Raw genomic sequence first — 22,384 nt, forward strand, 5'->3', positions numbered from 1 at the left:
AAAAAGAAATCTGCATGCATACTGTATGACCAGTAGGGAACTAACATCATGAGTCCTGTGTTGTGGCTGCACTTAATGTCTTACCCTGAGTGGATTCTCATTCAGGTAGGGCGGTTCTCCCTCCACCATCTCTATCGCCATGATTCCCAGAGACCAGATATCCACTTTTGGGCCATAAGCCTTGCGAGTCACCACCTCTGGTGCCATCCAGTAGGGTGTTCCCACCATCGTGCTGCGCTTGTTCTGTTCTGGAGTGATCTGGGCACAGAAGCCAAAGTCGGCTGCAGAGGGAGAGAGGTGCAGTGGTGTGTTATAATCTTTGTATGCATTCTGCTTTATCACATAAAGCATACAGTTTTTACTTTGCATTCACCCATATTTAATTTATGGTCTTTCATTTAACACACTCTCTCTCTCTTAACCTAAATCTTAAAACACTTCTCTCTCTAAGTGCTTTTTACTTTAATTCTACCACACTAAAGCCGAGGGCAAATTTATATGTTTGAACAAAAAAGTGAAGACTTACTGAGCTTGACGGATCCGTCCATACCCAAGAGGATGTTGTCACTTTTTATATCTCTATGGATCACCTGGTTGGAGTGTAGGAAGTCTAGGGCTTGAAGACACTGAAGAGAGAGAAAAAAGCTTAAAAAAATATCCGATAGAGACCCACACATACAAAGGGAAGCCTGTCCTAAACACACATTTGGACAGTCTTGTTCTCTTGGCGGGCCGAAATGTTAAAATATTTGTGCAAATGTTAACTTGTCCCCACCTGAATGTAAAGGTCAGATCATCATAGCCACAGAAGTAGTGGGTGGTATTGCTGATGTCGAAACTTGGCTCCTTACCTCTCTGCAGACTGCAGCAATCTGGCCCTCATCCATGCAGGTCTCAGTCACTACATCTGTCAACGAGCCACCGGCCAAATACTCCATCACCACCCATAGTTCATCTCCTACCAAGTAACTAAATAAAATGAGAAAGAAAAAGAAAAATGCAAAGTGTGACATGCATTTCATATTGGGGTTTTTGGTTCAGTCATTGCTTTGACAAATGAATAATCTAGGCTTACTGACTGACCCTTGCACATATGCAGAAAATGAGAATAAAACTTCCCAAGAAGAAGAGCATAGAGAAGCATCTTTACAATTTAAGATGTACTGTGTGCTTCATGATGCAGACTCAATTACAACACACAGTAGGTGCTCTATGCATGTTACTGCCAGCTGTGAACAATAGTACAAAGACCAATGTAATGAAATCAGAGCTGAGTGGAACATATGCTAAAAATCTGATAGAAACTGAATGGTTATGCAATTAAATTCTTCTCTATGTTTTGAAACAGTAGGTGGCAGTAATGTACCTTAAGATTTATGCTGACCACCATTAAAAGGCAAAAGGAGGAAGAAGGAAATGAAGAAGAAGAAAAAGGACCTAAAAAGCAGGTTCAGCGGATCCCTCAATGTAATTATGGCAACAACATGCATTGACTTTGTCCAAGTTCTGACCACAAATCAGTTGCTATTGGCAAATTAACATCAGATACATTCATACTCCTGCGTGAGTTCATTTGTGTTAGAACCTTCAATCATATAACAAAAAATGCAAACATTATTTTACATAAGCTACAAAAGCTATAATAACTGTGCCTTATACCTGTTAATGGCTTGTTAGAGTGTTATAAAGTCTTTTTATTTCCCATATATATGTAATAAATGTGCAAGTGCAAGATAATGTATAAAACTAATGTTTAAATGATTTGTTAATTAACCGATTAGAAAATTAATTGACAACAACTTTAATGTTCAATGAATTAACCTTTATCAGTCCTTTATCAAGCATATAAACATTTGCTGGTTCCAGCTTCTAAAATGGGAGGATTTGCAGCTTTTCTCTCTTTTATGTATAGGAAATTAAATATCTTTAGGTTTTGGACTGCTAGTTGGACAAAACAAGCAATTTGAAGAAGTCACCTTGAGCTCCCGGAAAATGTGATGGCCTTAAAATTCTATTTTGAGGCCATCCAAAATCCAACAATCTCTTCACACAAATGACCATAAATAGGCCTTGACCTCAGGTTTATACAGTGCAAATCTTATATTCATTTTTGTGTGAAATGTGACCCTGACCTGTCCAGGTAGTTCACTATATTGGAGTTTTTGTTTTCCCTCATCACCAAGATCTCATTGATGATCAGCTCTTTCTTGGGTTGCTGCTGCAGGTTCATCTGCTTGATGGCCACCTGAGAAAACAGACAAGGAATTTGTGGCTCAGGAGAAGAACATAAACCTGATGGCTTAGTAAGGAAAAAAGAAATAATATACAGTATGTGAATATTGTATAATCAAGATTAGAATCTCACTTACCTCTTGGCCGGTTGCTATGTCGATGGCAGTGTAGACAGTGCCGGACGCTCTGGTGAATCACAAGATCAAAATCACATTAATGATACACCATTTAAGTGTTTTAAAATTAGTCATAGACACTGATAATCATAAGTTATCAGGAGTTAGCACGTTGAGGCACGGCTAAACGGCTTTATTCCTTTGATATTAAAATATCACCAGCTAAAATTAAGTTGTAATGATGTCATAGGATAATAAACGACTACAGTGCAACCCACAGTGCAAAACAGTCTGCACTTGATGCCAGAGGCTAAGTTATTTTTTGGTTCTTCACTGACAAACTGTATGTGCTAATTTTACCATAGAGACGTAACTGCTTTAAATTACCTTAGCAGTGATGAACACAAACACTGGATCCACAAGAAATTTATGGCTTCCAATAGTTGGTCAAAGGAATGGTATGCAGGCACTCTGTCCTTATTTGGAAGTGTAACTCATACTAAAAACCTTCAGCTGTGAATTTGGGCTTCTTGTCTTTCTCTCTTTCTCTTGCAGTCAGCTACACCTGTGTCCTGTCAGAACTTATGAATAATGAAGCACAGTTCCTGGTACTAATAAGTTAAAGATAACACGGGGAGTAAATAGACAGTTATCTACTCTTTCAGATAGGAGCTTCCTGATCAAATATGGAAATCGTGAGCATGAGCAGATAACCACACAGTTTTTATCTGTGCAGATGTGTAGTGACCAGGGACAGAAAAGCAGAAGAAAGACAAGCAGAGAGAGAGAGAGAGAGAAAGAGAGAGAGAGATGGCTGAGTTAATCTGGCCCAAGGCCATTTCAGGATACATTTCTCATTTCCTCTCTACTTACTTTTCTCCCAGTCATTCAACCCAACCCTCCCTCTGCGTCTGCCTCACTAAAGTGGTCACTACAGCTCCATCTCTCCGGGCGAGACTGACTGCTCCTTAAATTGCTCTATTTCAATAACTGTGACGACTGGTTTGTGATCACGGATGGACTTACCCTTGTCCTATTTTCTCGAAGCGTGTGTACTTCTTTTTGGGATCCCCCACGCTCACAATACTCCCTGAGTCAGAGAGAAAACACATATATATTGATTGAGCTTGTGTGGGCGTGGACAGTCCTGACGGTCTTCACACAAATACACGGAAAACATTACTGCAGAACCTTTTCTGCCTTTCTATTTCAGACATACCCTGCCTCGTAGTGCAGCTACTCTAAGTACATCTCTACTTTACGGTGCTAGGGAAGGCGACAATCAATGAAAAAAAGTACTTCTTTGTCCAAAGTTTATTACATTAGCAGTCCCTGTTCTTTTGCATAATTCTTCTAAACACACAGAATTGGTGCACTAGAAGTAATATGTGGAAAACAGCTCCTGGAACCAAATATCCAGCCTGTCTTCAGAATCACCACACAGTGAATTATTCGAGCTACACACAAACACAAATCAACACACATTGTTTTGGAGAATGTGTGGATTTTAACCTTAGGAGGACATTTACATTCTACAATTTTGGATGATAATGATATTTTTTAGACTCCATATCTTTAAATTTAATTGTTTTTAGGCAAATAAAGATGTAAAAAGAAAGAGATTTAGGAATTCTTCACCAAAATATTTCCTGGCAGTGTGGAGAAGGCTTTTACAATCATTTAAGAAGATACAATTCACAGGAAATATAACAGAACAATTAAATGACTAATTAAACAGTGAAAAAAAATAAAATGACCTGAAAATTTTATAAACTGTTTTGGTAGCTGGTGAAAAATGTCTTGGGACAATCAGTATTTCTAAAACTCTGCCCTGATACACATGAAAACGTGCAGCTCTAAAGACACATACTGAGTCTCTCCAGAATCTCCTCGTCTGTCATTTTGGACTTCTTCCTCTGGCGGTCAGTGTGGCGATACATTGTGTTGGACGTGTTCTCCGGCTGAACCAGTGACTCTGGTGGAGTCAACACTTCTTTCACAGGGGTGGGAGGCTTTGGGTCCATGACAGAGCGGGTGTAGATCTGCGAGGAGAAAAGAGCCAAAGAAATGCAGAGGGGATTGCATTTGCAGCAAAATGATTTCACCAATCGTGGCGTATAAACTCACAGATTTGGTGTGCTCAGGCCGAGGTGCAATGACTGGGGGCAATTCGTCATCATCATCCTCCTCCTCCTCTTCCTCCTCTTCCTCTTCCTCTTCTTCCTCATCCTCCTCTTCTGACACAGGTGGAGCGATTGGGGGCTCTGACGATGATGTTTTGGCACCCTGGAGGGTAAAGATGTAAGTGAGTCTGGATGCACGTGCCACGTAGCAGCATGGAATGAAAAGAGTATGTGCAGATCTTCAAAATTTTTCCCAAATTAAACAAAATGATTATTTTCTCTGTGATGAGTTGTTACCACAGTAAACAGCCTGCAAACCCCAAGCCAGCCATGTACAGAGTTTGAGTTCTGGCCAGTTGAACTTTGTTTAACATAAAAAATGTAGTGATGGTGAATTTATTTTTAAATGGAATATAACAGATTGAGATTACATCATCAAACATGTTATTCAAAAGTGGTAACAAAAATGAGCACATGTGATCAACATAAACAAAATACAGTTAACCTGTTGGGATACATCTGACATTTTGTGTAAAAACAAAACAAATATGAATGGGGTTCAATTGTTGGGAGCAATTCTGTTAATAATAAAGGGAAGTATTATGAGTCCAGTGAGAGCTAAACAGACAAGTGTTAAAAGAGTAAGGTGCCATTCAGTGCAGTTTATCTGAGTGTTTTTAAGAAACAAACGGTTATATATTTAACTGCGCTATAGGAAACATGCTGCCACATTGCAGTAGTGTGCAATATGGTGATGAACTGTAGACATCCTCTTGATATGGAAGATACCTTTTAACAAGTATGATTAATGAGTCACAGGCATATTTATTATGCCTAATGCTCAGCCTTTATTTCCCCCATCCAAAACTCTGTTAGCCTTGGATCATCTTCCTCTTTTGGAATGGAAACATTTCATCCATTTCCAGTCTCGTCATGCATAAATGAAGCAGTGCAACTTAGTTCTAGTGATTAAATGGAAAGGGGCCGGCTGAAGGAAAGTCCCAGTCCTTCATTCAGACATACTGGGCCTCTGACCTGCTTCAAGGAGGCCTGGGCCAAGACTGCAGTGCAGAAATGAGTGTCTAGTTAATTGTTAGCAGTGCCATGTGTTTTGTTTTTTTTACAGAGCCATGCGGTAATGTCTACAATGGTGATGAAGTTACAGGCACTTTTTTGGCAATGTGGATCAAATTGTAAGGAATATGAGCTCATACATGCAGTTTGATAGTCATCACAACCCTCTGTGGCATGCGCCCCTGCCCTGCCATTTCAGAGATGGTCCATTTGAAAAAAGATCAGAGGTGCTTTTGTGAAAGATAACAAATACATCTGTAACATCAAAAACTAATAGAATTGAATCATACCCCCCATGAAATTTCAATACAGAGAGTGATGATGCTTCTAAAATCAAATATTTGTACGCATTTTGCATTAGCCAGTTGGCATAATCAAAATTAGTTGATCAAATTTAGCTTTAAAGCCAATGCAGAGATACATCATGTGGAAAGTAATATGGAGGAGTTACCTTGTCAAATAATGCGCTGCAGGTTCTAAGGCTGACAGGAGGCCCAGATGACAGCAGTCGGTTCTGAATGTGAAGGTTGAAAATGGGAGGATTTACTCAAAACAAACCCACACAATGTTTAAGAGTAAGGGGACTTCAGGGGAGGGGGGGAGGGCAGGGGTACGCTACTGAGGGATGGACTTTAGGTCCGTAAATTTTCTTCCTTATCTACAGTAACACCTAGCATGAGGAGAGGACATGATAGAGACAAATCATGCCACCTGAGGGCTGTCCTTGCCCAAGCCTAGAACATATTTTCCTCTACACTTTACAATTTCTCTTCAGATTTCCTGTATAAAATGTTATTTTAACTGGATTTTATTTTGGACGCTACAATATGGACAAGAACTTGTCCATGCACCCATAACGTTCTTATGCCTGATTTCAAATTTCCTGATAACATGTTAAATATGCAATTGTTAGAAACCTGACATCACTAAGTTAAATCTTGACAGTTTTCAATGTCACCATGCATTAGCTATTGAGGTATTCACTTTCACAACAAGGTGTGCGATTTATTACTGCAGAATTCCACCTGAATAAAGTTTGCTGTTTGTGTTGTTTATGGTTGTTTTGAATACTTGAGTATAATTGTTTCTCAGACAGGAAAATGTTTTCACTGTAGATAAAAGACAACAGTCACAGACCGGCTCTGTGATGCTCTGATGAAAATGAAGTGGCTGCTCTCATTAATCTGAATGGGTAAATGCTGTTTCCTAATATACTATTAAACATTATCCATTGAAATCATAATTATAACCATGTAATGAATAAACATTACAGCTTGCATGACAACTTGTTGTAGCGTCATGTCCTTGCAGTTGTTGTTGACTTCTGAACATCAACTAATTTCCCATGAATAGTCTATGTGGGGATTAAACTGTTGCATTTTGGTAGCTTTTTGCCTTAAAGAGTGAAAACTACTGACAGACTGTCTTATGACTAAAGTACAAGTACATTTACTAAAGTACATAACAGGCAGGATGCCATATATTATGTGAGCACACCTGAACTGCATGAAACATTTCTCTCTTCCATGCACCAACCATGTTGGATTCTTCAAGGTTTTTGTGAAGTTGAACAGTAATATCAACAACACGCAAGAGATGAAATGTCAAGTGCAATGTGAGGTAAAGCTCACATTGATAAAAACACACTGCTGATGCTGTGAACATAGTGATATGAACAGTTGTCGACACTCAGGAAACGCATTTAAGTTAAATAATCAGGACTTCCTGGTTGGTAGTAGAATTAATATCAAAAGATATGACTTAACTGATGGCTAAATAGAGGTAACTCCTCACATGTTACACCAGGACAGAAAAAACAAGTTGTCAATCACTTAAAGCAACAAAATTGATCCTGAAACACTGCCAGTGTATCTAAAGACTGCGTTATTACTTGGACTTTTTTCACCATTTTCATCTTCATTTCTATTTATGATAAAAGCAAAGTGTTTGTTTGCTGCCAAAAACATTTCTTAGGTGAATCTATTGTCTGGTAGAGGCGGACACTGTTAACAATATTTAGCACGGTAGAGTTGGCACAGGAAGTAAAGTTTAGATTTTCTTACTAAGGTCATAGAATCTAAATTTCAATTATGACTTTCTGGTCTGATCAAAGCTCGGATTAGAATGCAACACAGTGTCCCTAGCGCCTTTATCCGCAGTTATAAATGTATGCTGAGCTAAGAGCAAGTTGCGGCACTTGATCGACCTAAAACATGAATGACAGGATCAAATGGATGCTCCAAGAGGTTAAATAAAAACCAAAGATCTTACAATATGTCCAGTTGATAGTAATCTCTTTTCCATCATACTAAACATTATGGTAAAAAGGCTTAAAATAGTTCTATTTCTTCTTTAATCCTTAATAACAAGACAGGGTAGACATGGACTGTAGTTTTTCAAATATTTACCTGCATTGCAGGTTAGCAGAAGTTGGTGTTCAAAATAATCTGACAGAGAGCATCAGGTAGCTCATGATCGGTTACAGTTTCTCTCTGAAAAGAGACAGTTTGCCTCTAAATACCAAGTATTGGCACATTTCCTGCATTCAGCTTGCCTGAGACAGTGCGGCCCAATCCTAAAGTGAAATCTGTGGCACCGTAGCCAATAGCTGAGTCACCTCTGCAGGCCATGGACCACTGTGACAGTCCAAGGCTGAGATACTCTCAAATACCCTCACTGGGCTCGCTCAACCTTTTAGACACACTGCCACACCCGCATGCCCTTCACTGGCAAAGAGCTCTTTCAAGCAATAGCCCTGCATAAAGTGATCCCATTGTAGTTTGCCTGGGGCAGCGAATCCCACTGAACAGACTTGGATTCCACTTCTTCAGCCGGCTGAGCGTGTTCAGGCCAAGGCATTCAAAGCATAGATTACTCTGGTCAAAGCCAGGAATGAGGTCAGCACAGCGGGAGTCTTTCTAGATGCAGTTGAGCCAGTGAAGCTTGTCTATGGGTATTTCAAAATCTGGTAAAGTAGATTGGAAAAATAAACAATGAGAAGCAGTGGCTCTCACAGCAGTCACCGTTTCCGTGCAGGAGCTGCAAACTGATTGGCATGTATTCTGCAAAATTCAGGGCATTATGCCTCATAGTGAGAGGGCAGTAAGCCTCTAGGGGCAGGGCAGCCTCCATTAGAGGGAGTAGTCTGTGTGAAGTGAATGTGCTGGAAAGTAACACAGTCTATCCCAGAAATTCCCAGACAGAGTTAGTGAGAGTAAAGTGAGAAAGATTTACTGCAGTGTAGTCGGAGAGGCGTAATTGCTCCGAGGTTCAAGACGATGAAATAAAGCCACATAATGTTGCAACTTACCTGTTAAAGTATTACACTGTTGCATGTATATAAATCATGAAGAAATAAATTACTCTCCGTTTATTACTTTGATTTTAGAGATTTTCCAAAGCAATGAAATATGGCAGAGATAGTGCATGGCTAAGAACCAGAGATTGATTTGTACTTGTAATGTTTCTACTATAATAACCAGACAATCAAGGGAGTTCAAGCTATGCAGTGCAGTAAAAGAAATCCTAATAAAACAGACAGAGGAACAAACTCCAACAAAAAGGGGCATGTTTAATTAGCAACATCATATTTCATTTAAAATTGAGCATTAAATAGTAGTTGGGTATTATTAACTGACATATATTTTGTGAGATCATTGTATGGTGTTTTCTATTAACAAATATTCTTAATAGTCATCAAATGTATTATTTAGGCTCAGAAAATAACCAACACTAACCAAAGTAAGCTTAGATATCAAATAACTCACCAGAGTGTTTGCTGCTATGTACCCATGTGCCGACTTGTCTGAAACAGAAAGGAACATTTTTATAGAGGCAGCATACTGAAAATCTTCTGTATTAGGCATAAGAATAAATATGAGATGTGTTTTTTTTCTGTGGTTGTTATTTTATTTTATCAGTACTTTGGTGTTGCTTACCTCCCGAGGTGAAGCTCATGTATTTCTGGTTGTTTACAGTCTCTTTAGAGTCGTAGAACTTTAAGACGTCCAACACGGCCTGTGGGTTCTTCTTCTGCTCCAGCTTGGTGATGTTCGAGGTCTGTAGGAGCCGTGCCCACTGCTCTGGGATACCCTGCACAAATAGACAGAGGTCAAATGTTAAAAGTTCTCAAGTGAAATGTAACATTTTAGCTACAGTATTTAAGTTTTGCCTTGAGGAAAGCGAGTGGGTTGTTAATAGTTCTTCATTCACAGCCAGAAACTGTTGAAAAAATGTAGCTGTAGTGTTTCTGTTGGATACTGGGGTGGACAAGTGATCACTACAGCTGAATGGTCAACAGGTTCAGACACCTGTCAATCAAGCGAACATATCCCCAAATCTACCTCTCTTTAAGATTTAATATGTTATATAGAGAAATCATTTTTAACATTGCCACTCATTAGAAGAACTGAAAATCTTGAATATTGACTTTGTGTTTGGAGAGGGAAGTTAGCTTTTTATAATTGTAATACGAGGTTTCTTGGAGTTACTATCTTGAAGCCATTAGAATAACTACACCTTAAAGGGATTGTTTGACATTTTGGGAAATACGCAAATTTGCTCACCTCTTTAGCTTAGAATAAAGACTTAAAGCAGTAGGAAACAGATAGCCTAACCATTACTTGTTGTTTTCACTTTTCAGTTTGTGTATAGGTTAAGCAAACAAGATATCACATGTTAATTAGCTTTAGAGGCTGGTAGGCAGATTTTTTACCTTTACACAGAGCCAAGCTAGCTGCTTCTCCCTGCTTCCAGTCTTTATGCTAAGCTAAGCTACCTTGCTGTAGCTACATATTTAATGGATAAATATAAGAGTAGAATCAAGCTTCTCATCTAACTCTCAGCAAGAAAGTGAATAAGTTGTAAATAATAATAATATTATTATTACTCTTCTTTTAAGGCATCTCCACACTTTTTAGCCGATGTTTTGCATGTTTTAATGCTCGATGATGGACATTTAGCCCTTCGGGGGGGCTGAATGTAATTTAACAATAGGTTTAACTCATACCATCTTTGTAAACTTGTGCATATTTTTACACTCAAAGCAAAAAATAGTCTACTGTCCTGTGGAGGCAGTGGTGTTAGGGGCTCAGAAAAATATGGTACTTGGAGGGGGATCAAGGAGCAAATCAACAGTAATATACTGTATCCTCCCAGAAAGAAGTGAACAAAGTGAATTAGTTTAAAACTGTCTTAATGGGGCTCTGTGTGTCACAAGCACGCAGCTTATCAAACGAACAAAGAACTATTTGTTACTGATGCCATGGACTGAGTGCTGTACATTTGGAAGTCAAATAGACAGGAACACATACAGTATTGCTGAGTGTAAACGTGGTTTTAAAGGTGAATGATGATAACGCTTGGTTTGCCCATCCATTATTTTATTTGGAAAAAAAAGATTCCTCTCAGGCCTAAACAAAAATGACTAGACAAGAGTATGGTATTATGAAACAGTGACCACAGAGCTGAATAAACATTAAAAAAACATTAAAAGCTTTGTTTTGGGGCTATTGTATTAAACCACTCACTAAATTGTGTCAAACAGATGAGTCCATGGTTTTGAGATTGTTGTATTTCTTCCTAATATACAATCTCGAGTATTTATTTGTTGGGATTTGGTATAAAGTACAAAAACAAGGAAGAAAACTTCTCTATGAACAACTGGATGAAAAGAATTGGATCAAATTCAGTGTAAAGAACATTAAACTGAGAAAATAAAAGAAGAAGGAAATACTGTGTCATGGTATTATATATCTAGGCTTGTGTAAGAATAAACGGCAAACTGAAACTGCAGCAAGGATTCCGAAGCAGGTTTCACCTGACAGGGGAGACAGAGTGATTGTCATTCAAGTCACTTGTATTACCAACTTTATGTGGAGGAAAATATATCATTCGTTGACTCTATCACCTCAGGGAAATGTGATTTTAGAAATGCGTGTCTGGGACTCTGCTTTCAGGTGGGATTTAAGAAGTGCATCAGTCCCTGTTTATATGCCTGATTGTCAGGTGAAAGAGATACTCACTGTGAATTCTCCTGTTACAGCATCAAAGCCAACATGAATGGTGTGTTCAAAGTCTGAGGGTAGGGATATCTCAGGACGTTCCTTCTCCTTCTTCTTGTTTGCTGCAGAGGACGAACAAAAACTGATTACAGGCTAATTTCTTGTATTTTTATACAGAGGAAACTAGTAAATGACGTGCATCAATGTGGGGCTGAGAGTGAGGGTGACATGTGGAGAGGGATACTCACTCTTGTCTCCCCCGGGGAAGATGGAGCGCAGGCGGACTTTCTTGTTTTTCTCTTCAGGAGCCATTGGAAGCGGTTTAGAGGCGTGATTCAATGATGAAGAGTCTCTGGAACTACTGTTCATTCTCAAGGGGGGGGCTGGTGGTTTCTCTTCAATATCAACACTATCAGACATCTTTAGTAGCACTCACAATGTCCTACGAGAGAGAGAGAGAAAGTGAGAGAAGTTCAGTGTTAAAAGGTCTGGGTATAAATAAACAGGGACTCTGACAGAATGCACCAAACATAACAACCTTGAAATCTGACTAGTGCTCCATAGTAAATGTACAAAATACAATAATATCAAAGGACTAAATTGAGAAATACAAGTTTGTTTTGGTTGATTTTTAAATGTTTTTGTCAATATTGAGATAGCTTGTTGTATGCTGTTTGCAACATACATTATACAGTTACCTTTCTTTGGTGAAAGGCATATTATATAAATATAAAAAATCAGAAAATAGTGTGAAATTGGCCATCGATTTTCCCAGAGCCCGATGTAATGTTTTCAGATCCCTTCTTTTGCCCAACAGTGCAAAACCCAGAGAAAAGCAGCTAATAATTATTTAAACAACTAAAACAATTAATTAATTATTATAATTGAGTTTTTGTTGATTGTCTAATCAATTAAAACTTCCAGCATTACAGCAGTCACAATTTTTTGTCAATAATTTGTCTGTCTGAATTTGTTTCGTGCACAGAACAGGGATAAAGGTGGGCTCCAATTAGGACAATGATGTACAGAAGGAGTCACAGAGGGTGAGATGTATTTCTGTCTTTCTCTGTGGCTGGTATCTGAAGCAGCAGAACTGGGGTGACATGAATGTGACAAAGCCTTATCAAGACTTGATAGCTGCATTCAGACAGATCTAACATCTTACAGAAGACTCATAGTTACAGTTTCAAAGTATTGTATTTTCAGAGCGTTGGCCTATTTTTCACATTGTAACATGAGGAATCCTGTTACAGCAACAGTGGCTGCAGGTCTGAAAGATTCTCTTCTAAATGTGTATATATACAATTCTCTGCTAACACATCTGATACTTTGCACAGTATTTTTTAGATATTATGTAGATTTAGTAGGTGACACAGATCCTGAAATTGTGATAATAAAAAAAGAATAAAATCAATATATGAATTGTGTTTCCTCTTGCTATTTGAATGGAGGCTGTTTGGACCCGAGGTGGAGTCTGATGTCCAGTGGGTCTGTTCAGCTGTGAAAACGGTAACCGGGAGCTGATTCTAAGAGAAACTGGCAAGAGTAAACATTCCCATCACTCATCCTCTCATCTTCCATCTATCCACTTCCCACTACCATCTTAAACTCCCTCACTGCCTCACCCTGAGGCCAAGCCCATCATGTGATGTGCATCACAACCATCCCAGAAAGCGGGCCATCCAGGCCGTCCCCTTAGTGGAGACCTACATTAGCAAACAAAGACCCCTCCTCGGCTCTTACACAGTGCTCACTGCCTCTGACAAATTACACATGTGCCCTCACAGTGGCCTTTACAATTTTATGTAACCATCTCCTGCACAAGACTAAATCTGGTTGGTTACTCCCCACTCGTTGTTAACTTCCCAGAACAACTGGTCTGGAATGAAGGAAATGGATTAGCGAACAAACATATATTGATAAGATGTTAAGAAGTCATGATTTAACTAGATATATCTACAGTAACAGCATTAGTAAACAAGACCTCTTTATGTTCCCTTCTGCTGCCTCAAATCTTGAAAAAGATGCTTGTCTCCTTGTGAAACAACCAGAACCAATAGAATCTCACAGACTCAGTTCACTGTCTTTATAACACTGCAGTGACTCTTTGACTGTTATGTAGATTTTGATGCATGTCTGATAAAAACTGATTAGCCAACCTTACCACAAAGCAGCACAATTATTAACTGATGGTTTTTAATTACAATACTTTGCCTTGATACAAGTTTATATACATAACTGATAACATGTCAGAGCAATTTAACCTAGATTTCTTCATTTCCTTACTACCTATTGGAAAACTACAGGTTTATGTACACAATGAATAGTACATTGGGATGATTCTAATGTTTTATTTATATAAATTACACTACAAAATATTTGCCAATACTTATTATGTAAAAAAAGTCTCTAAGATCAAACCGTGGTCTATGATAGAAAATACCAACATAATCTTGATGCTTCCTAATAAACTGGTCCGTGTTTTTTGTTCCTCTCTGCTGGTGATGTAAATGAGAATATGAAGGATTTAGTTTCACTTGGCAAGAGAGTGTAACGCAGAAACTACATTGTGATACTTTCAAACTGTTCTATAATTACAGCAGGAAAATATTTGGTAGACTGCAGCCCATACTTGTAGATGACTTTTCATGTCTTATCTGAGTGAAGATGCAACAAATGGTGGACACAAGTTATTCACTGAACAACACAGTGAAGTGTGGAACATAAAAAAGATTAAAAAAACACTGCAGCTCGTTTTCAGATTGAGATTACATCAACTGTATCCATGAGAAACTACTGAATTACCTCTTCCCAAAACAGGTCACTCCTGACAGATCGGTTAACTATACAAATAAAAGTTACACGTTGATTCAGCTTAGCTGGAGGGCACCCACAATTTGTTAATAATCAGACAGCAACAGAAAAGCACTTTATGATCTTAAAATACCAGTACATTTTTCTGGTGTATTTCCAGGATTTGATGAGATACACTGGTGGTGGGGGTGACTCTGCTGGCAGTTTCTACCATGCTGGGTGAGTTCCAGGTGAGAGTCCAGACAACAGCAGCAAACAGGTTCTCTTAGGTTGGAGGTTAGGTGTGTCACTAACAACAAAACACAGTAAAACAGTACTCTGCTGTTTACAAAGGAATGCCACAACGTTGACATGCTAAAGCAACAGGGAGTTGCTGACAACATGGCTATCATAGCCAAGAGAATAGGAGACAATATGTCATGGAAGCCTTACAGTATGAGCCTGAATTTAGTTAAAGGGTCATAGGGGCTAAAAATATTACCACCAGGGCTATATGACGAAATACTGTATACAGCTGACCATTTAAGCAAACTTTGAGTTTTCCATTTTCACCATGCAGGCGTACAATGACTTAAAAATACTTTATAAGATTTCATTTAAAATGTACACAATGAAACCTTTATTAGCTTTGCCACTAAGACAAGCTAGCTCACATCGGCTGTACCGCTACTAGTAGTGCTACAGGATCACAGCTCGAAAACAATGTGAACTTTGCAGCATCTTTAACAGAAACTGTTTCAGCTTTTCAACTTCATCAAATAGTATTCAAATCTTACACAATGTTGTGCATAATCCCTTACATATATCCACCTTGTCTAGAGTTGTTTTCCATTACAAAGGAACATACAAGTGGTACTGCCCTGTTGAGACTAATGCAGCTGTGACTGATACCTCTGTTAAGACATTAACATAATCTTGTGAACACATTCTTGCCAGCTACAGCATGTCATACAGCCTTTATAGTCATGCACAGAAGTGAATTCACTAACATGTGTACATGGCACAAGCAAGACCTACCAACAGCAACTGGGATCTAATCAATCAGGTCACTATCTCGTCAGCAAATACAGAGGGAAAAAAATCAATTACACATGTGCCTTCACAGTGGCCTTTACAATTTTATGTAACCATCTCCTGCACAAGACTAAGTCTAGTTGGTTACACCCCACTCGTTGTTAACTTCCCAACAGAACTGGTTTTGAATGAAGAAATTGGATTGGTGGAAAAATGTAACCTAAATTGATAAGATCATGGCTGCAACATCAAATAATGTTTTGAACCCAACAAACATGAAATAGATTTTTGGGTGTGTGAAGAGTGGGTGAATCATACTGTACGCCTTTACTTCATCAATACTCATGTTGTCCTTGGGAGCATAAAACACAAAATACACTTACATAAAACAGTGAAGGTATAGCGCATGCTCATAAATGTGATAATTTCAGTAAAAAGTGAGCAGTGTGGATGAATTATGCAGCTGAAAAACTCTTCGGTATCTGACTGTGGTCATTTCTATATCAGGCAGCGGCAAGAATCCATGCCACCAGCTGACGAATACACACAAGTAACTGAATGATTTTATATATTACACATCTCTAACTCTGGTCCTCACGGCTGTGTGGCTATTTGGTTAATCACCTGACTGCCGGCTGCTGCAGCAGCTCTGCCTAGCAGGCAGACGGCTAAAGATGGCAGATTCATGGAGGCCCAGACATGACTGATTCTTCACTCACATAAAACACTGACCTATTTACTGTGCAGACTGACAGGCAGGCAAGCAGTCAGTGAGTGCACTGTCCCTGAAACAACCAGCTCCTATTTCTGAAACACACACAGGCTAGCCTCTCAACATTATAAATTAACTCTATGCCTGCCTTTTGCCTGATACTGAAGATATCAGGCAAGATCATTTAGAGACCAATTTCTGTCCAAATGTAAAACAGCAAAAATGCAGCTGTAACACTGATCCACAGTATGCTAATTTGTCAGAAATTACACAACCAAAACTCATTCTGCTTGGCTTACTTTGGTAGGATGTGATGTTTTGACAGCGATATATGAATGTATATATGAATGAGTGTCTAAAAAAACACACAGAACCACCACAGACACACCACCTCAACTCAGATATTGCTGGGGATGTTTTCACATTTCTTTACCATAAAATATTAATCAATCTATGAAGAGCATGCATTTTCTCTGCTCTTTCAAACATTAATGTTGAATTTGAATGACTAACACAGGAGGAGGCTCTAATCTTGAGCCCATGGCAGCCCAGTAATGGCCCCGCAGTGGGGGGAGGGCTCCATAAGCCCGGCTCTTCATGCCCCTGATTAGGACATGCTCTCTGTTTGACTTGGCTTTAGCTTTGGCTGTGCTTCTTTGAAGGATGCTGATTACTTGGATGGGATGGACAGCTAGAGGACATTGAAAGGATAAGGAGGAAGAGGGGACACTCCAGTGCCACAGTTTACCATTGTTGTCTCCTTTATCTTGGTGCTGTCCGTACAGTACTTTTTCGGGCCACTGTAGAGTGTTTTATAAAAACTGAGTCAGAAAAGTTGGCCTATTCCACTGTTAGTAAGAGCAAAAGACAAGACCAGTTCACTTGACAACCTTCATTTAATACAGACAGACACACCAACACAAAGAAAACCTGAAAAACACAATAAAGCACAGACACTTCACTAAGACATTAAAGCACTGGAGGCCGATGACACACAGATGTCAACATGTTACTGCACAAACTCTCACATGGTTGGCTTCTCAAGGTCAGAATAATACAAGTAAAGTCACAGTGTAGATGCCATGCGATGCCATCCCCCCTTTTATTTCAAATGGAGGTTGGGGGGAGGGTACTGTAGTTAAATTTTGTTAAAAAGGGCTCACGAGTAGAATTTATGGTCACAAGACCAAAACCTCATGTGGTCAAGCATGCCGCAGCATCTTCAAGGACATCATCTCATCTAATGGGAAATACACTTATTTGCTGTCGTGCAGAGAGTTAGATGAGAAGATCGATACCACTCTCGTGTCAAGATGGTAAATATGAAACTACTGCCAGTTGCCAGGTAGCTTAGCTTCGGGCAAGGACTGGAAACAATGGAAATAGCTAGCTTGGCTCTGTCCAAAGGTAACTAAAGCTGTGTTTCCACCGCAGGAACTTTCCCCAGGGACTAGGAGCCTTTGGAGGAACTCAGTGCGTCTCCACCGCAGGGACCAGGGTCTAAATTAAGTTCCGGGGACATTTTTACCCCCCAAAATTTTTACCCTGATCGGGGGTGGTACTTTCCAAAAAGTACAGGAACCTTCAGGGTGGGGCTTGCTGCGCTTAACATTTCTGATTGGTCAAGCTCCGACCGGCAGAGCAGCAAGTGGTTTGACTGTCTGGATCGATGCATTGCTGGGTGCCAGGCCAGCCTTCTGTGGCGCAGCGGCTCAGCTACTGCGCTGCTGGAAGCCGTGGTGGAAGACACGGAAATGGATGACCAGTCGGTTGAAGGTAAATCACATACGGCCCACATGATGCTTGTTAAATGCTATAACGCTAACTGTTGTCATGCTATTGCTACCCTAGCCAAAAGCTAACGTTAGCTACATGATAATGCCAACCGCTAACGTTAATGGTGTAGAATTGTGGTGTTCCTTAAGACAAGGGTTGGCTAAATTGATTGTACAATGATATCTTGTTAATGTCGTCGCAGTGAGACACAACGTTTATTTTTTTTCACTGTGTTTTTCAGATGAAACGGGTGGGCACACTGATCTGCAGGCTGCAGACCAGTGTGTTTACCAGTGTGTTAAAATAAGCAAAGGTCCTTATGTTGAATTGCAGGCGGTGTGTTTAATAAGTTAAAACAATAGAGTTATGCAGCTGTGTGTGATGGGTGTAACCTAATGGGTAATTTCCCAGGTCCCAGGTCAGGCGGTGGAAACGCACACAACAATGGGCAGAAGGAACTTTTTAGTTCCTTGAAAAAAAGTTCCTGGGAATAAAAGTTCCTGGTACTTTTGGTGGAAAAGCAGCTTTAATCCGCCTACCAGCACCTCTAAATCTCAGTACTTTTGGGAACCGTAAACTGGTTCCAAATTAGAACCAAATCCAAAATGCGAAGAACCAGAAACCCGTCAAATGTTTTTATTTTCGGTTCTGCTTATCGGTTCCTAAACACGTTACAACACAACAGCGTGTCAATTTGTTTGGATAGGAGCATGCATCGCTAACATCACAACAGTAGTAAAAGATGGACCGCGGAAAACACTCAAAAGTGTGGCTTCACTTTATTAAAGAAAATGACATGGAAAAGTGCAATGCATGTGGGAAGCTAATTAGCTGTAAGTCAGATTGCACAAATTTGATCATTTAAGGCAGCGCGCCGTCAGTCATGTTCAGTGTTTGATGTCTTGTGGTCTCCTAGCCCGAATGTGTCACCAGCTAGTGCTAGCACTTCCAGTAGAGCCAGAGATACCAAGCCGCGACACATCGTTCTCTTTGGCAATAAAGGAAAAGATTACCTTTATTGTCAAATACCACAGTATCCACAAGAAATTGTATGTAGGCCTACTGACTGTGGATCATACGTTTTTATTGTATGTATTTACTTTATAAGCGTTCAGTCAAAAATACTTTGAATTTAATTATTTTAATGAAACAATAAATGTCAAACTAAACGCTTAAAAGAATAAAGATATTTTTGTTATCTAAACATTTGACCTCTTTTTTTTTTTTACCATATTGGATTCGATAAGAACCGGAATCGATAAAATTCAAACGATACCCAACCCTACTAATTAACACGTTATATCTTGTTTGTTTAACTCGGTTTTTGCACGTATAAAGTCAATATTAGAAATCCATCTGACTTTATCTGTGAGTAATGACCCACTTTTGACACACTTTTCATGCTTAATCAGAAGATTAGTGCCTAAAATGGCTGAAATTTGACATTGTGAAGCCAACACACAAAACATACATTGAACCAAACATCAAAATACAGCTGGCTGCTGCTGCATAGATTAATGACTGTGACTTGGTTATGGTGCTATAAAAAAATTTGACATATCAGCTTTTGCCTGATGAGGCTCCACCTCTTTGACCCTCCCCCATAAAACTCTTGTCTGGGTCCCTGACCTTTGAATCCACCCACTCCATTGAGTTGACTGATTCTTTAGAAGATGAAAATGGAGTGTAATGAGTTGACAATTCTGTCTGATATCAGGCTTGTAAAACTCAGTAACTCTACTTTGCATACAGCTGCCAATGTTTGGTTCATGAAAGGGACAAGTCACAGCTACCTCATCAGTTTGCGTATAACAGGTGGCAGGTGAGACAGGGGTGTGTAAGTTTATTCTCAACTCGAGAACTGAGCATAAATCTTGTTGAGTTCACTGTAAGTACAACAGTACATAAACTATCTTTTCTTTGATCGTTTGTTAATTGCAGTCACAGCAGTAGAAGCATGTGTTTTCATTACTCAACAAAAATTTCGAAATCAAACTTTTTCTTCCAACTTCTATTTTTAGCTGATACACATGCCTTGGGAGAAAGCCATGAAAATGTTGAACATGAACATCTTTTAATCATGTTGGTATAAAAGGCTTATACCCGTTCATAACATGCTAACTAGAGCATGATTGCACAATATCAAAGGCAAACCTAAATGGATGCAATAGTTGCTCTTCCTCTTTAAATGTCCGTTCACACTGATCTATTACATCCCTTGGAGATCTGAATAACTGTTGATTCACATACAGTATATTATCCAATCAAGATTTATCTTTATTTTTACTAAGACATAACCTGATAACAAACATTTCACTTTCTTCAAGCAATCATTAAGATCCTATTTTACACACAGCAAAGTGCATAAACATCTCTATTTAGTAACCAGTGATCCATTATTAGTCAACAGCCAGATGTCTATGTCTGATCATGTGTCATTTGATCGTGGTATTTGTTTTTCTTTGGATTGTCTAGAAAACTCGAGATAACCCAGTGCTATTATAGCTTATGCATACTGGTGACTTTTTTTCTTTCCTATATGTTTATTATATATTACTGTTCTATTTCCATGCAAATAACACAAAATATTACACAGCAATGAAACTGGGTCACACAGCAGTTACAAAACTTGATTCTTCTATTGGGGGTATAAAGATGAAAGACAAATCGAGGTCCTAAACTCCACAGAACTAAATCCACCACATATCTCAGGTTGAGCAGTTTGAGTTGAGATGTTGATTTTCCAGCAATCCAAGTCAAGATTACACATTATTTTCTGATTTAATTCTCATTTATATAACATTCTACATTGATCTTGTCCAATGCTAATCAGCAACAACGCTAATGAGATTGAAAAAACATGACGATAAAAACCTCACACTAATTACTCTCTCTCTCTCTCTCTCTCTCTCTCTCTCTAGATTCAAAATATCCAGTGGTCTTACCGCACAATATCTCCCTGGTTGACTTAATTACTATTAACTAACCCTCTGCTCACAGTTTGTGGGATAACACTGCTCATATTCAAAACAAAGCAGAAAAAAACAGGTAAGTCTATACTCAAGAGCCATATATTCACCACAGCCTACAATCCACCATGGCTCTCATTTTATCAGGCATAATCCTTTCTAATAACTTTAATAACTTTTTTGATAACGACATGTCAGCAGTAGAAGTAAAAGTAAAGTAAAAGCATGAAATAAAACTATTGAACAGTCACAGCTGACAAAACTGCGGTGCACTGTGTTTTGACACTTTGAGCTGATGAGTTACCAGTTGAATAGAAGTGCTTTAAAGTGAAACAGTTTATTCAGGTGGGAAATTTCTATCAAAATGGACTACCAGTAGTATAAATGTGCTTAAAAATATGGTAGCTCATTCTGTCAAGTGGACAAAAGCTATTAAAAACTAAAAGAAAAATGTAGCTGTCTTGTCTCTAAGCTTATTTACACTACTGGTTGTCTGTTTTGAGAGATTATTTATTCCAGACAGAAAGGCCTAATTTTATTCAAAGCACATTTCTATAACTGTTAGTTTATTCTGATAGGCATTTCCTGCCTGACAGAGCCAATTTATTATACTAGTACATTATGATAGCTTTTCTTTTCTCCCTGACAGAATGAGCTACAGTAGGCTACCTCACCTGACAGAATGAACTGCCTTACAATCACATTTGATAGGCCATCTTGAAATATTAAGTATTTGGAAGCATTTTTGCATTAATGTTCAACTCTTGACCTTGTATTCAAGATTTCAGAAATTGTAATCATGAATTGGCATGCATTCAGGTCAAGGTAAAGACACAACATGGATGCAGAAGTTTGTGGTCGCTGTTGGCTTGGCCCAGTGGTTTATGTCACCAACTCAACCGCTTGAATACCTTTTTTATGGCATTTTGCCTTTATTTGAAAGTTGCTCGTGGAGACTAACAGGAAATAGCAGGAGAATCAAACAGAAGACATTGCAGTTACAAGTAATGCGTCTTGGACTACTAGGCCACAGGGATGCCCAAAAACCTTGAATATTTCATACAGTTTTTACATTCCAAGTAACCCTTATACCCCATGTTGGTGGCTGCAACCCATGAATACATGAATGGAAATAATACCCCGTAAGTAAGGAGCCATACAATATATCAGTTTTCAAGATGACAAGCAAGAGGCACCAATGGTGCCCTGTAGGCAATTCGACTGTCCTACACACTGACACGTTCTCGACCGACCCTCACTGTAAGCATCTCTGACTTTAAAATATACTGTAGAATTTAAATTTTATATCTTACCTTGAACTTGAAAAAGCATTGCATGGAGACATGTCAGCAGTCAGACAGGCCTACTAGGTTTGGTTTCATATAATCAAAAACTAAGCAAACCTACTACGACTAACAGGCTAATTTGCTCTTTGACTGTATCTACTCACTCTTGAATCAAACTACACTTTGGCTTCTTACTCCAAAAGAGATGCTTTGAGTTACATTAAGATGTGAGCACCAAGGACAGGTGAGTCCGCTCATCTTGTACT

At 39.0% G+C, this 22,384-nt stretch overlaps 1 protein-coding gene across 5 annotated transcripts in view; it reads right to left on the reverse strand.

Moving 5' to 3' along the window:
- Nucleotides 1–22,384, reverse strand: part of LOC122888494 (serine/threonine-protein kinase PAK 3) — a 45,895-nt gene that overhangs the window by 3,907 nt on the left and 19,604 nt on the right. For 3 of the 5 annotated variants that reach the window (XM_044222995.1, XM_044222994.1, XM_044222992.1), the window contains 13 exons: nucleotides 11,796–11,989; nucleotides 11,569–11,669; nucleotides 9,484–9,637; nucleotides 9,313–9,350; nucleotides 5,997–6,059; nucleotides 4,476–4,634; nucleotides 4,219–4,390; nucleotides 3,375–3,438; nucleotides 2,370–2,418; nucleotides 2,133–2,245; nucleotides 852–969; nucleotides 527–626; nucleotides 85–281 (listed from right to left, as the gene is read on the reverse strand). In XM_044222995.1, coding sequence (XP_044078930.1) covers nucleotides 85–281; nucleotides 527–626; nucleotides 852–969; nucleotides 2,133–2,245; nucleotides 2,370–2,418; nucleotides 3,375–3,438; nucleotides 4,219–4,390; nucleotides 4,476–4,634; nucleotides 5,997–6,059; nucleotides 9,313–9,350; nucleotides 9,484–9,637; nucleotides 11,569–11,669; nucleotides 11,796–11,967 — 1,500 coding nt within the window. In that variant the 5' untranslated portion in view covers nucleotides 11,968–11,989. Of the gene's footprint in view, nucleotides 1–84; nucleotides 282–526; nucleotides 627–851; nucleotides 970–2,132; nucleotides 2,246–2,369; nucleotides 2,419–3,374; nucleotides 3,439–4,218; nucleotides 4,391–4,475; nucleotides 4,635–5,996; nucleotides 6,060–9,312; nucleotides 9,351–9,483; nucleotides 9,638–11,568; nucleotides 11,670–11,795; nucleotides 11,990–14,500; nucleotides 14,651–22,384 lie in introns of all 5 variants that reach the window. The other 2 variants (XM_044222996.1, XM_044222997.1) reach the window with 2 other exon arrangements.

Source organism: Siniperca chuatsi, linkage group LG14 (assembly GCF_020085105.1).
Source record: "Siniperca chuatsi isolate FFG_IHB_CAS linkage group LG14, ASM2008510v1, whole genome shotgun sequence".
Classification (NCBI taxonomy): domain Eukaryota; kingdom Metazoa; phylum Chordata; class Actinopteri; order Centrarchiformes; family Sinipercidae; genus Siniperca; species Siniperca chuatsi.